Source organism: Bombus pyrosoma, linkage group LG6, assembly GCF_014825855.1.
Source record: "Bombus pyrosoma isolate SC7728 linkage group LG6, ASM1482585v1, whole genome shotgun sequence".
Taxonomy (NCBI): Eukaryota; Metazoa; Arthropoda; class Insecta; order Hymenoptera; family Apidae; genus Bombus; species Bombus pyrosoma.
Genome location: NC_057775.1, coordinates 6,650,987 through 6,666,339, shown reverse-complemented (window position 1 = coordinate 6,666,339; position 15,353 = coordinate 6,650,987). Strand labels below are relative to the sequence as shown.

The following is a 15,353-nucleotide window of genomic DNA, read 5'->3' as shown; positions in this document are numbered from 1 at the left end:
CTGCGCGACTAAAATTTCAATTTCAAACTTTCAAGCTAGTCTTCATCTTGATTTCTTTTATCTATATCTCGTATTTTTCCTAATTTAATAATCAGAATGAAAGAACAAACAGTTGTTTCATTCTTCACTAAGCTGGCTGCTCGTTTAACTATCGTAAATTACTAATACTATGGCCCTTCATTTTATTTGTCATTTCTACATTTAATTATTCCTTTCTTACGGTCAGAATAAAAGAGATTATATCCGATTTACTGTAAATTATCAAACATTCGATTTTTAATCCTCCTCGAACAAAGAGAATAGACGTAGACAAGGAGGTTCCGTATAATGGCACGTTTAATCTACATCGCTACGTTTCACTTCCGCTTGTTTAACGAGTATACAGGTATTAATTGATAGGTACATAGTGGCCGCGGTACTTTCCATTAAGCGCGACCTATGATAAATGGAGGAACGATGCATTATCTAGGATCGTGTCTTTTACTGATAGCATAAAAACATTGACGTCGTCATTACGTGGATATCGCGGTGCCTCGGGTTACGATCGTTTGGCGTTTCCAACCTCGAGGATTCCCCGTCTAAAAGGCTAACCTTATTTTTACGAAGCGCAATTCCATGCTATCTGTACGATCACACGATTGCATACGGCGATTAGCATATGGAAAAATCGAGAAAACTCAACGCGGTTATGTCACGCTTGTCAGGTTTGTAGAGACGTGTTTAAAATGATTTAGGATTTGTCGAGTGACAACAGGAATAGGGTTTTTCGAGGAAATAAGGAGAACTTGGTAATCGGATTTGAAATTGTGTCGACAATAGAGGAAGAAGTTGAATTTTTGACAAAAATTGTACATACAAAATATTATTATTGATCATACAACTGGTGGAATCCTTAGACCATTTCTCAATTTTCCTATCATGAAGTTTAATCATTTTGCTGTTTGCTAAAATAATAAAATGTGATAGAAAACTCGTAATTTCTAATATAAATAAGGAAAGAATATATTTTATATATATTGATGAATAAAATTTTAAAAACAAATGGAACAAAATATTCCCAAATTGTTATGGCGGAGGATTAATTAAGAAAGCTTACAAATTAAAATAATCTAATCTAATTCTGATCGAATCAATATTTATTATATCTTTTGTATGTTGGGCAAACGATATTATTTCCAGACCCTTGAGACAGCTTTGGTAAGCTCAACGGCTTACGCGTAGTTTATTTTACGATCTATTCGTCAGAAGGAAACTCACGCGCAAATATTCGACCACGCTTTTAAATTATTCTACCCTGCGAGAAGCGCAGTTTTCCGCACTCGTTAAACCGAACCCCGAAGATAGTTTCGGTCGATATTTCCACTCGGAGTACCTTTTCACGCGTTCCCAGCTTCGTTAGGAAGGATCTGGGAACTTCATCGCCGGAACCCTCGACTCGACCATCGGACAATTAAGGAAACGAGAGCTCGTTTCTTATCCTCGTGGGGCAATAACACACCAATGGCGCTTCATTTGTCCACGATACAAAGAACGTTTCTTTTATTTATGATTCAGACATTATTCGTTTCTGTTACAGCCATGTACATACTTTGATTTTTTTTCTTTCGAAGTGAGCAGCTTTTAGATTGCTCTATCTAAACTTTTGCTATCCGAACAACTCTTCATTATCATTTATGGAATACAATGGCGTAAAAAGATAGTTTTTCTTTTCTAAATGGAACGATTATATATGTATTATCTTTGTATTTCATTAGAGAAAGGATTCAAATGACTTTAAAGTAATGGGAAGTTAACAAAAGAAAATATCGTAAGAAAAATGTAAATATGTTCGTGTAATTTCTCTCATTTATCTGCCAAATAACACGTATTTATAGAAATTCTATATTATTTATAACGACAATATATCTAAACTACATACTCAAAAAAAATTAATGCTTTCTCATATGTAGAAAATTAATGTAATTAAATAGTAGTATATTTTAGTTCCTAATTCTATCTACTACACGTTTATTGCAATATTCGAAGAAATAGATAGCGACCTAACCTTCTACAAATATTTTATAATAAATTATATACATATTATGGAATATTTATATATTGAATAAAATATTTTATTAAGCTAGTTTCACTTTTATATATATGTATTCACGAACAGATCAGTAACTGTTTTGACATAAGCATTCGTTCTATTCGAGTTGCTATTCATTCCAGTACTCTGTATACTAATCCCCCTAATACGACGCGGAATGATATATGTACACAACACAATGAACACAATCGGAAGCGAGTTCTTAATCTTCAAATTTCTACATCTAGTTGTAGTCCTAATAACCTGAATGTGTTATTGTCACGGTGATACATTTCTTATTCACTTCGACGTACACACGCGACATAAACATACAAGTTACATTGTTTATTTTTTCAATCGACCAATGTAGATGCTTCAAATGTGATACTCTCTTAAAAATAGTAACAAGGTCGAGCGTAAGAAAGCAACGAAAGAAACAAACAGTATATACACAGTATACACAAAGGATTTCAATCCTTTTTCGATAACATGCAATCTTATATAAGCTTACTCAAACACATTAAATTTTAGTTAACATATATATAAATATAACGTCATTAACGGTGTCGTATTCGTTAGGTAGCTAACTATAAATAAATTTGTAAGAAAATAAGATAAAATATTGTTCAATACCGGACAAAATGGCGAGCTGGTGATCGTGGATATGAAAGGAATATGGAACGTGGAGTACTACGGCTTGGAGCGACGTAACTCGTACTACATTGCACATTAGTCGGTAACTCATTCAGAATAAGACGTATTTTCACACCTCTCGAACAAGAACTTTTGTAAATATGATTCACTGTCAAGTTTAACATAGGCGAACGACGTGACTGGCTTGCCTGAGGACTCGTGTAACAGTGAGATTATTGGCGCGCTTTTCTAAGTTCGGGGCCCCTCGGCTATAGTCGGACGTGACGTCATCGAACTTCGGATTCCTCCGGATTTCACATCGCAGAAAATGATAGGACGTTAAATCCACAGTGGCTTATATTATTTAATAATATTCGAAGATTTACCGTACAGGATTGTTTAGAATATTTTTATTTCATTAGCACTATAACGAGGCACGACTGTCATGATGATATTGATAGGATTGAAACCAGCGTGAATATTCATATACAAGTTACAACCTAACCCCAAACATAGTAAAAAATAAACACAAGGTATGAATTTTAAATATAAGTAATTTTAAATATAAATTTAAAAAATGATCCTACTGAATATTGAGAATTATTAATATACTGAACAACTTTTACGATCTCTGCAAAATGTATATTTACGTTAAATATCTTATATTATAGTTGCCAACCCAATATGTATATTTTTAGATTTGTTTCCAACTTTATTTACTTTAAGTTAAAATTATTATATCTGTAAAACTTATATAAATTTGATCGTTAACAGTAAATTATCAAATATCTTCAAATCTACCGCTATTTAAAAGGTATAATTAATTGGAATTTGAAGGAAAATATACTTCAACAGTTTGCAACTTTCATAGTAACATTGTCCATGTACACTGAAACGTGATACGAGATTTAATTAATGCATTACTTCGTTTAATTAATATTAACGTACGTAAATTTTCAATTATGAAACAGCAAATAATAAAACGCTAGCGAAATCCTTAACTGATATTATATTCTGTCATGTTTGAATATTTTATATGAAAAATATAATTTTGAGAAAAACGAATACAACGACCTAAAACAAGTGGAGGATCACGGTAAAGTTATTTCATTTTTAATTTTATCTTGGTTATTGCATTAGTAGAATTGTAGCTGCGTAAAGCATTGATTTAACGAATATTATACTGAAACACAAATATATTTTAGGTTACTTGCTATTTGCAATCAACGTCATCAATTATTATTCCACGATAATTTGACCCATCTCTTCATTTTCTTCCAACGATAATGTTACAAATACTACATAAAAGAATTAAGTATTACAAAACCTTGGTGATCGTTAAGTGTAATTAAGAACTGACGTATTCATTTGATATTGAAAATAATTTTTACTTAAAGCTTCGATAAAGGTAAGATTCAATCGTGGAATTTACCTTGAAGAAAAAGCGAGACATTGATACTATTATCGTGAAGAGAAAACCTCCCGTGGCTTAAAGCTCTTTCACAAAGCTTCGAGAAACTCATTTTTCCGAGCTTGTACGCGGCTATCCGACCAGAGATTTCCAAGCTCGATAACTTCTTATTCACATCATTCAGTCACTCTGAAATTCGTTATTGACATTATAATAAATTCATGATATTGAAATCTTCTTTTTTCATGTGTTAATCTAGATGCCAGTGTAAAAATGGAAACCCTCTAAAAGGGGAAGCGATCATGATTAATACGCAAAAGTGCAAAAATATACGAAATGTACACTGAATATGAAAATATACAGAATAGAACATTCATTACGATATTCGGTAATCGAGACGAATTTTTGCTTATGTTTCACTTCTTTAGTTATATTTATGAAAATATAAATTTCCATAAACATCTTCAGTCTAGTGATAACAAATGATGAAAAACTATTCCATTGAAACTGTTGGTTATTCCAATGTATTAGATAGATAGAAAATTTTGTTGGTTCTTGCATTACATGAAATAAAATATGATGGTGTTCGATAGAAACTAATTCTATAGAGTAACTACAGACGTCATACTTCAATAATATATAAAAGAACGATGGCTTTTTGTTTATTTTATGCCAATAATCGAAGTGGGAAAATATCAAAGAATGAAATCATGTGTGTCGTTGTACAAGTTCAAGAAAGGTAGAGGTACAAGCTTGCAACGGCATTTATCCAGCGTATGGTAAAGCTATAAATAAAAGAACATGCTAGTGATGGTTTATTTGTCATCGCCCTGAGAATATTTCTCTTCAAGACCAATCGCAGTTAAATGTCAAACGTACTTACTGATGACTTCATAAGCTCTAAGGACTTACAATTCTCTGCAGAGGGATCAGTTAAGAAATAGATGGAAAGGAGTCGTAAAATTAAATTGTTAATGCGAAGTATGAGGTCACATTTTTTAAATAATGGAAAAGTTCGATGCAACTTAACTACGATCGACACTAATACAACGAACAATAAAACATTAACACGATGCATTTTCTTATGAAACTTAATATGACTGTATAATAAGCAAATGTAGCCTAAAGCTACTGCAGCTACCCGAGGTTTATTTCAAAGAAAATTGAAACGAAGTAAGTATGCATACTGTTTGAAGAATAGTATGAGATGCATTTGTTCCATTCACGTGTAAGACTGCAGAAATGAGAAGTTGTGAACCCGACGGAATTAAGCATGAAACGAAAATTTGAAACGAAAAATCAAATATATGGGTGGGAATATATAGGAAATATATGGGTATGGCAGTATGGAAGGTAAGGTAGAAATGTACAAAAATTTAGTATAGTATAATGGAAGAAAGTAAGAGATGAATTAAAGAAAATATTATATTACTTAACATCTTTTTCAGAGGCAGGAAAACTATAAAATTTTATTGATTGGAAGAAATTAAGACAGGAAGGTACATTAAACTGGTAGGAAGCTATAAATTATGTATATTAAACCATATATGAATTTACAAGGATCCTTTTAACAGGTTAATTCTTTCCCGTCCTTGATGTTCAATGTCTAACGAAGGAAATTATTCATGAAGCCAGATAAGAAGTAGTTATGAATTAAAACCATGCGTGTGCGATTTTATTCCTGTGGAAGAAGTATTATATGTAGAGACGAATAGAATGTCAGAGACGCATGCGATGAATGTAAAATAATCCTCGCATCTATTTGAATAAGAAATTTTCTGCAGGACTTGGCTAGATTATGACTGACGCAATTTCTCTTAATTTTCAAAAATATTAAATCATATACTGTAAAAATCAAATAGTTTTGCCCTTCTAGAAAAATAATTTATAATCTGCTTGTCATACTATACACTTCAACGCTATTTATATAAATTTACCATCTTCACAATTTACAATTTCTTATAATACAATAAAGTACAAAATATGTGCCAATAAGAACGAATATAAATACAAATGTGATATGTCAATATCAGGAATGCATTGTATTCGAAGCAAAAATCCTCTTCTAGCAGAACAGAATATAGGTACGTAATGGTACAATAAGCTTGATAAAATATTATTCTTCAAATCAACATTAATTGCAACGTAATATTTTCCCAAGCCATTCAGTTTTACTGAGTCACTAACAAACGTTTCGTAATGGAAACAATCGGAATTGAACGACGCTCATGCATATCATGCATATTCAGGACGTAGCACGATAAAAATGACGAAACATCCCCGGTTCGACGTTACTTATATTCCCAGTACGTCCTACGACGATATATCAACGTCGCTACACCGTTCAACGAATTTTTCACGCGGAAAATTGCTTCCCCTCTTACGCATCTTCCCGATGTTCTTCACAGTGCTTCCTATTTCCAGTCGCATAAATACCTTCGCGACCGAATCAGCCATTACTCGAGCGAAACTACTGGAAGCACATCTCTGTCTCACGGTTAGAAGCAGAGTCTTTGCTGACTAATTTATTATCCCTTTGGAATAAGCTTTATGGATATTTGAAGTCATCTCGCTCACACTCGTCCTAAAGCGTATACTCTAGATCGTGCAAAGATGAAGATGGGCCACAGTATGGAATATAGCATAGAGGGTGTATGGGGGAAGCATGAGGGATATCCACGATAGCGTCGTTGGTGAGGCGTGACGAAGCAAGGGTTTGCCACTCGAGGTTGGAGCTAGTGTCGAAGGGGAGTTGGAACGGTTCGTTGGACGCGGTGAGACTCCATATACTTCCCTCTGTGGGCTGAGGTTTCCGCGAGCGTAACGCTACCGTGTAAAACAGATGTAGCTGCGTACTGCGTTTGAATTTGAAATGTTCCCTACTTCAAGTCGTAATATGAAGGGGATTTACGAAAGGCGTCTAACCGAGGTACTCGAATCGAGGATTTTAGGCGGCCGACAGAGAATATTTGAAGCCTCTGTATTGGTAATTACGCGACCCAGGTCGATTTATGTCTGACCTAAATTAAATCCTTCCAAGCGTAAATTTATCTATCGCTATAAGCGGAGGAACGCGACATGTGGAGTGTAAAATACATTCTGCCTTTAAAGGGTTGTTCTGTAGATAGCGATAGAAGCAAGAGCGCTGTCACGTGACGATAGATAAAAGATTTAGTTCTTCTGCCTTGTATATTAGAGTACATTAACGGGGGAATCTATAAATGTGACACAGGAATCGAATTAAGGACATTACCCGTGGAAAAAGTTCTCGCTGCTAACTCGAACCTTTTATCGAACCCTCTCCCTCTCTATCTCTCTTTCTCTCTCTCTCTCTCTCTCTTTCTATTTCTGCAATTTGCAATAAAGTTATTAGCATGAAAAATTTTTCCATCAAACGTAGGAAACGCTGTAATTTTTGTCAAAATTGATGACTTCATAGAAATTTAACAATAGTACTAATGATACATTAAAAAGAAACCCAACCGTGTTATGTATGCAAATAACACTAATGATAAAATGTTAGAAAATTATGGTCCTCGAGAGACCTCGTGTCATGCGGGAGAATTCAATTTCTGTTTCTCGTTGAGTTGCTATCCTTCGAAATATGTACCGAATTGTTCGTTATCCGGTCGTTCTGTTTGCATTAGACCTAGAAGGGGAGTTAAGGACACTGACGAAATAGAGTTAATCGCGCTAAATTTACATAAACCAAGAGGATCGGGTGGAAGGAGATGTTAGAGTGCGGTTAGTGGGCGGATAACTATGGCGACCAACGCGGAACATTTTATCGCAACACAGTGGTGAAACTATGGAAGTACATCGGCGCGAAACATTGGAAGTGTGGAGAAAGTCGATAGCTGCGATCAGATTCACTACCAAATTTAAATTACATTTGGGAAATTCACTCGATCAATGACGCAGTTTTACAGGGGAGACTGAACGACTGTTAATTTCAATTAAATTGAACGTGACAGACATCTACAAGTGGAACGGGGCATAATGTTAAAGAAGGGAGGCAAGAGAAGGCACAGAATACAATTAAATGCTAAACATTTTCCATTACGCGTTTGGAAATAATGTTCAGTTTTCACCCCGAAGAGATGGGAATAATTCGCTATAGAAAAAGAGGATGTGGAAGGGTGTTATGAGGCTTAGTGAGTGTCATAGACGTCGAGGAGCAAAGAGAAATCACGATGGCAGAAGTGACGCGTTGAAGGGAAAACTACGATAATGAGAGGAAAAAAGGAAACTAGTAGATGAGAAAAAAAGAATCTCGGTAGGATCGTGGAGCGCAAACAAATAATTGGATAACTGAAATGGAAATGAACTTTTCTAATTATTCATGCGGTTGCGTATTTCTCGTCTGCGTCGCTTTAGAAATTAATCATTTTTATTTCCACTCGCCGGGCGCACAAGCGATTAACTCTCTTCTTGCGCGTCCTTGTTCATTGCTCTATTTCCCGTTGAAAATTCCCAGACTCGTTTTATGGCGTTCCGAGTGAGCGAAATTTCTAAAAGGTTACGGCGATAGTGGCGGGTTACCTGTCGGTGTAAGATGGGAACAGCAAAGGTGAAAGGGTCAAACGAGGGATAGATATCTAGAGACTATGCTAAGAAAGACGAACGCAAGAAGATCGAACGATCGAATATCGCATAAACGAAAACGTGTAAGGACAAGCCTGAATTGTCTTTTCCCTTCTTATGTTCCGTAACTTCGTCATGCGTAAAAAGGTACAATATACGATGATATATGATTAATATACAAAGTGTCACAATTTTACCAGCCAAATGTTGATGGAATTTTCTATAGACACGAATAAAAGGACATGTTGCATAGGTATAGGATGTTTGCAATGTTTATTAAGAAATACGAAATATGAAAGGAATATCCACTATAAATGTAATCGTTGCTGTTAATATAAAGTTCATTCTAACTTTGCTTCGTCTTAGTGAATCGGTCAACTCTTCGTATCAGTTCGTCATGTATATTGATACTTGTTTAGTATATCGCTTTTGCAAAATTACTTACACGTAAAAATATAAAGGTGCGAAATCAAGAGAAATATTCGCAGACTCAGAAATTGTTCTCTTTGTATTTTCAATTTTTGTCAAAGATAATTCCAGTAAAGCTTCAAACGATCTATGTTTATGCAACATCTTAAATCCATAATTCTATGGAACTTCCTGACAAGATTTAATCGAAGAAACTGAAACATCTGGTAGCGTATAAATATATAATACATAATTATTATAAATATATTATATAATATATACAGATATATAATAATACAATTTTCTACGCAAGATCTTTCACCAAAACATCGAAATCTACCATCTGTTTCTCAATGTATACGCCAAGCACCCGGTTCACGATCAATCATCACAATATCACTGTTTAATCCTAAAACGAAATAATCGTTCCATGCCATCGAGGTTTCTCCCCTCGTTGAACCGACATTCGGCCGCATTGGCATTTGCAAATTCACTTACGATGGTGCTTCTATCTTAATCAGTGTGCCCAAAACAATCTCCCTCGCTTCGACCAAACATCCCCTATCGAAATCGTATTCGCCGTAGGGTAATCGTTGATCTCTACGACTTTCTTCCCCAAGAAACTGTCTTCGATGCTTACCTGAGGGTGAATAGTACTCAAGAGGGTAAGGAAACTCGTCGATTTCGCGGAACGAAGAGAAAAAGCGCACGAAGATATGAACGGAATTGATGACAGAATGAACGAACGGACGAACGAACCAGCAAACAGAAGAACGACAAGGATGGCAGAAATGAGAGTAACGATAGAAAAAGAGAAAAATCTGGGAACGGTGAAAGGGAGGGAGAAGAATGATCGACGTGCAATAAGATGAAAAGAGAAGAGAAGAGAGGGGAGAGAGAGAGAGAGAGTGAGTAGTGAGAGGGCGACGTAGCGGGTCGACAGGAGGGTTTGGAGCGGCGTGGAGAGCGAGAGGAGGAAACTCGACGAGAGGTGGAGGTTTGGAATGGTTCAGTTGTAGCGGTACCGCGGCTCAGGTCGCACGTGTGTCTCCGTTTTCGCGTAGATCGCGTTCGCGTGTTGGCGTTCGCGTGTGTATCATTCGCTCCGTCCTGCTCGCTCCCTTGCTCGCTTCGCGTCGATCTTTCCCTCGTGGCGTCATTCGTGGATTCAGCCGGCGCGTCCCTCTTGTCGCACGAGTCCGCCGCGTGACGTCTGACCAAGCACGCGGTTCTTCCACTCGCGCGTTGCGCACTTCTTCCGCTCAAAGTTCCCTATCGCCGATCCGCAATCATCATCGCCACTTCGATGGGGACGCAGAATTTTTCAAATGTGATTTGATCATCCGGTGGATTGTTCGGGATCTCGTCGATCTGACACAATCAACGAAGAGGAATCGAGGATAAAGTTTGTTTACCTGTGGTTGAATTTTGACAAGATGGATCGTTTGACGGATTGGCGGGATGACGAATAACGTGATGTAGAAACGGAGAAGCCAGTTACGTTGAGTCTGCTGTGTGCGAAATTGCGAACGGATTTCCGTACGAACTGTCGAATAGCGAAAAGGATAATCCTGGACGAGTTATTAATAAAGAGTGACGCAGCCACAGGAAGAGGAAATGCTCGATCGAAGCGGCAACGACGCGGATAATCTTGGATAAAGTATAAATAAATATTATCGAGAAAGCGACCAAACTTGCGTAATCCTCGCGGCTAGAGTTTCCAGGCTCGAGCAGGTGCGTGCGACGGGCGCATCTGATTAAATGACACCTGTGCGAGCGTAGTCGTGTAGACGCGTGAAACGATCGACGAATGATCGTCTCTGGATCCCGATAATCAGCGAATGCGAAGTGATCGATCGTTGTATGAAAAGGTGCGCGCCGTGCGCGTGCCGGCTTCGCGAGAGTGCCGGCGCGCCGGTGCACGAGCGGGTAAACTGAATTTAACGTTATGGTAACGTGAATCGATCGCAGAATACCTTCACCCCTCGCCATCACGATTTTCCGTGTCCGTGCATGCACGTAACGGCCATCGTAAAAACTCCGCGAAGAAGGCGCAAAGGTAATTGAACTATCGGCCCGTGTTCCCCCTCCCCCTACCATTTCCAGGCTAAATTACCCCGGAGAAACTTTGTCGACTTTCCATTCGTGATAACATCTCCAACTTACACGAGCAAATTCGAGTGGTTCACGCGGTCTCTCGCGAAATTTCCCGTGCGTGCACTTCTCAGTGGCGAGATCCATCGGATCGATCCGACCGGTCAGACTTCAAAGACGAGTACGGCAAAGAGAAAGGGGGTGAGAACCGCATACACGACCGCACGTTAGGTTCACTCGGAAGAATCCTCGCGACGGACACGTGTTAATACGCTGTCGGTCGTTTGGAGGTGATCAATCAGCTCGAAGAGTCTCTGTACCGGGGAATCGAGTACGTCTATCAAAAGAAGCTGGTAGAAGATTAATGCCTTACCTACTTAAGGCTAACGAGCGGATGTGAACGTGTATATTGAATAGCGCCGATTAAGGTTGAATACTAATTTGCTTATAATCCTGCATCTATAACGATATAAATAAAATTAATGCCAATAATGTATTAAACTTGGAAGTCTCGTCGATTCGTTGAATTTATCTTTCGTCTATGCGGTATTCAAAGTAGCCAACTTTTACGTACGTCCCTTTGATCGAAGAAAAATCGAGAGATCGTTCGATGCATAACTGATTCCGAGAAGATGCGCGTATTTGCCAGAAATTTCGGACGCGTACGTGACAGGAAAGATTACTAATCGGTGGAACGAACGAGTAGACTGACGACGAGGATTCTCTTAGGTCGTTTGCTCGCGGGGATCGTTAGCTTGTAATCGACACTGGGGTCAGCGTTCGCGGCATAAATTTTTGTGCTGGCGGAAACCTTATCGAGCCGCGTGCAGCTCGGAACGTTCACGAAGGTGTGAAAAAGAAGGAAAAAGAGAATAAGAAGGAAAGTTAGTCTGTTTGTCTGGTCGATAGAGCTACTGGTATATTTATGTTCCACGAGAGCCCGAAGATTTACTAGAAAAATGATGAAAACCGACATCGATGGCCCTTGCAAGGATAACGTAGCACGTTGCTGGCGCGTTCGAAATGTTTTAGAATCCACAGGTCGATAAATTCAAGATCGACAACTTTGGAAACTAGTAGAAACTTCCTCGAGACCGAAATCATCGGTGGTTGAAAGAAATTGGCAGGAATTGATCGAAGGAGGACGTAAAGAAATTCCTATCGAAAAGTGATGAAACGAAGAATCGTATAACTAAGGTTTATTAAACGTTGTCTTAGAAAGAAGCTTACGTGGTATCAGAATTAGAAGATACCGTGCATTCGCAGGCGTTTCACCAACGCGAAATTAATCGGATTACGAGTCGACGTAGTTAGTAAACGAGAAAAGAACGAATTGCGACGATTGTTCAGCGGACAATTGGACTACTTGTTTCGGTGTAATTCGAAGAATCTCGACGTAAAGGGATAGTGAACGGGACGCGAGACGCGTTGAGAAAGTTACCACGGAGGAAAGAGTAGGATGCTCGTAATCCTTCGCTGGAAATCAGCACGGCCGAAAGCAATTCCAGAAGATAAACAAGTTCGCTGGGAAGCACCGGATGCAGCGATTGTCATTGAAGTTGATCAAACCTCGGAATAGTTTAATGGCCACGATATCAGTTAAACGGGCGAAACTCCTCCCAACATCTCGTTGGAAATACGCTGCAGTTTAAACTTTTTAATAGAAATAAACAATCTTTCGAATAAAAACTAACTAAAATAAAAAGAAAGAAAGATCACGCGATAAAATAGAAGCAAGATAAGAATATACAATTAACAATTGAAGTTATCAAATGGTTTTGAAGGCACGAGAAATCGGCGTTAAAGAGGAAATCAAATCAAACGCTCGAAAGTATATGAGAAATACCAAAGAAAATGACACGTGAAACACGGTAATCCGAACTGGAATAGAAGCTGGCACGCAACAGTGTGCCCGAAGGAGTCTTCTCAAGTCTCTTCAGGGACGTTGAACAAATTACTCGGGCATACACCAGGAACGCTCGAGAGCAAGAGGAAAGCCATTATCAAACAATTGCTCTACAAAGGGGAACCTTCTCTATTTTCTTGTACAGAACCTTGCAGCGTAAACGTGACGTTCGTGTTACGATCGAAATCCGCGAGATCTTATATACTGAAAGATCAAATAATCCTTTGAATCCCAAACTTTCGAACTTTAAACGACAAGAAGAAAAAGGTAGTCGATTAAAGCTAGGCTGGTTCACGCGAGTTTCGACGATTAACCGCAATTACAGCCACGTAGCTCGTGTTCTAGCGGTTTCAGACGACGTGCGACGAGTGGAGGATTTCGTGAAACGAGTATATCTACCGGCACGACGTGTTTCATGGCCTGGAAGTAATCCGTGGAAGCTTTTCGAAGCTTCGAGCGCCAGCGGTATTGGTTCGTTAAAGAACCGAAAGAAGTTGGGGCGCAAAGGTAAACAGAGGGGAAAAGAGGAAAATCGAAGTTTCGTTGGAACGTTGGCGAGCAAGGGAAAAATCGTGTGTCACGGACGAGCTACTTTGTACTTTGTCGAGTGAACGGTGTGCAAGTGGAACCGGATGTAACGGGGGTGTCAGTCAACGGCAATGACGAGTATCGAATTCACGTTGTCAGGCTGTCGTGATAAAAACTTGGCAACGATAGGAAAAGTCTGTTGGAGATCGTCGCGTGGCTAAGTAGACTGGTGGCGCGGGCATGGTGCGGAAGTAGGTTTTCTTTCTTCCGGCTTCTGCTAGAGAAGCGCAGTATAAGTGGCTTCGAAGAGGACGATGATGTCTAGACAAAGCAAAGATCCCGTGCAGAAGTGCCACTCGGACCCAGGTGCTGCAAGTACCGGCAGTACTCCTTGCAGCCCTGGTAAGCGAATTTCTCGCAGAGTAGTGCCAGGAATTCCGAGCTCTTCCAACACACGCAAATGTGTTCTCACCTTGGACGGGTATAGCTATGTGATCGGTAAGTACCGAATCACGATAAGACTCGACTTCTATCGTCCAGCCAGATAGAGCAAGGGCAGGTGGAGAACGAAAGAGGGAAAAGGCTTTGCTTATCTTTCGTTCTTGATGGCGTGGCGCGTACAAGGTATTATCGTCGTTATGTTATACGACCCCGATGGAACCAACTCTTCCATCTAGTCAGAATCTTCTTTTCTTTCCTTATTTTTTATCGACGATATGATTACGGCAAGTCTTCTCGTATTTTTAGTGGTTCGATCGAACGAGCTACAAATCATCCGGGATTTTTTTTTTATTCGATAGCGTCTGGATGTTACGGCGAGTTTCCTCGGGGCGAAAGTCCGCGTAAACTTGGACGACATTTGTGGGTCAACGAGAACGTCTGTTTTTCCTTATTGCTGTATTCCGTGCTATCACCGGCATTCCTCTGTCACTGTACAGGCTCATTTGCAAAAATAATCAAAAGTTTATTACTCGGAAAGTACACGCAATAGCGTCTCGTCCGAGAGTTTCGCTTGTACGAGTGTAATTATTCTTCTCTGGTACCCAGCACGCTCGGTTACTGGTGCAACGTCAACTTCGTGATTTCAACGACCTCGTAAATCGTGTGTTCTCGCTTATACGTAATCGTGCCGTGTCTCGTCTTTTGCCCTAATTAAGCGAAATACCCGTACACAGGCTCGAGGTTCAAAACGGGTAATCATGGTCGGAGGAAAAAAGGGAAAAACACCGGGCAAGCTTAATTAATTGAGAAACGCGCGAGTGGCTAAGCAGAGAAGCGCGAACACCTTTGAATTTCGCGAACCGTGTTTGTACGTGGATTTCTCGTTGAATCGAGTAACAAATACGGCCGGTTTATTATCATCGGCAAAGAAACTCGTTGTTAATCGAACGTTATTATGTGCATTTCAATATTATACATATTAAATAGAACTTCAGAGAGTACGAAAATTCGCAGGTTTCGTTCGATCCTGCTTTTATCGGATAAATTATTATTTACTCGGGTTTGTGTAATATTTAGCTTTTCATTCACATATTCTATCCACTTTTATGCTCTAGAGCCAATGGTATTCCAAGGTATGTTTAATTTTGCCGCTCAAAAGAGTGACATCTTTTGTGCACGTTAATGGAGGTTGTCTATTTTTCGATAAATTTTTATGTCATTGTTGATCCAAACTCAGTTAATCATGTGCTTTTATAGCTTACTTCTGACGCACATTCATA

General features: G+C 38.8%; 1 protein-coding gene and 1 long non-coding RNA gene across 5 annotated transcripts in view; both read left to right on the top strand.

Moving 5' to 3' along the window:
* The first annotated feature begins 2,903 nt into the window (after positions 1–2,903).
* Positions 2,904–6,065, top strand: LOC122568566. Of its 3 annotated transcripts, XR_006317125.1 has the most exons (5): positions 2,904–3,234; positions 3,907–4,109; positions 4,372–5,465; positions 5,561–5,624; positions 5,687–6,065. It is a non-coding gene; the product is annotated as an uncharacterized LOC122568566 (long non-coding RNA). The 3 variants fall into 3 exon arrangements; XR_006317126.1 differs by lacking the exon at positions 3,907–4,109; XR_006317124.1 differs by having other exon boundaries at positions 3,907–5,465.
* Positions 6,066–10,134: 4,069 nt separating this feature from the next.
* The window catches only part of LOC122568552 (calcium/calmodulin-dependent 3',5'-cyclic nucleotide phosphodiesterase 1-like), a 118,146-nt gene continuing 112,927 nt past the window's right edge, over positions 10,135–15,353 (top strand). For both annotated transcript variants that reach the window (XM_043728426.1, XM_043728425.1), the window contains exon 1: positions 10,135–14,130. In XM_043728426.1, coding sequence (XP_043584361.1) covers positions 13,947–14,130 — 184 coding nt within the window. In that variant the 5' untranslated portion in view covers positions 10,135–13,946. The remainder of the gene's footprint in view (positions 14,131–15,353) is intronic.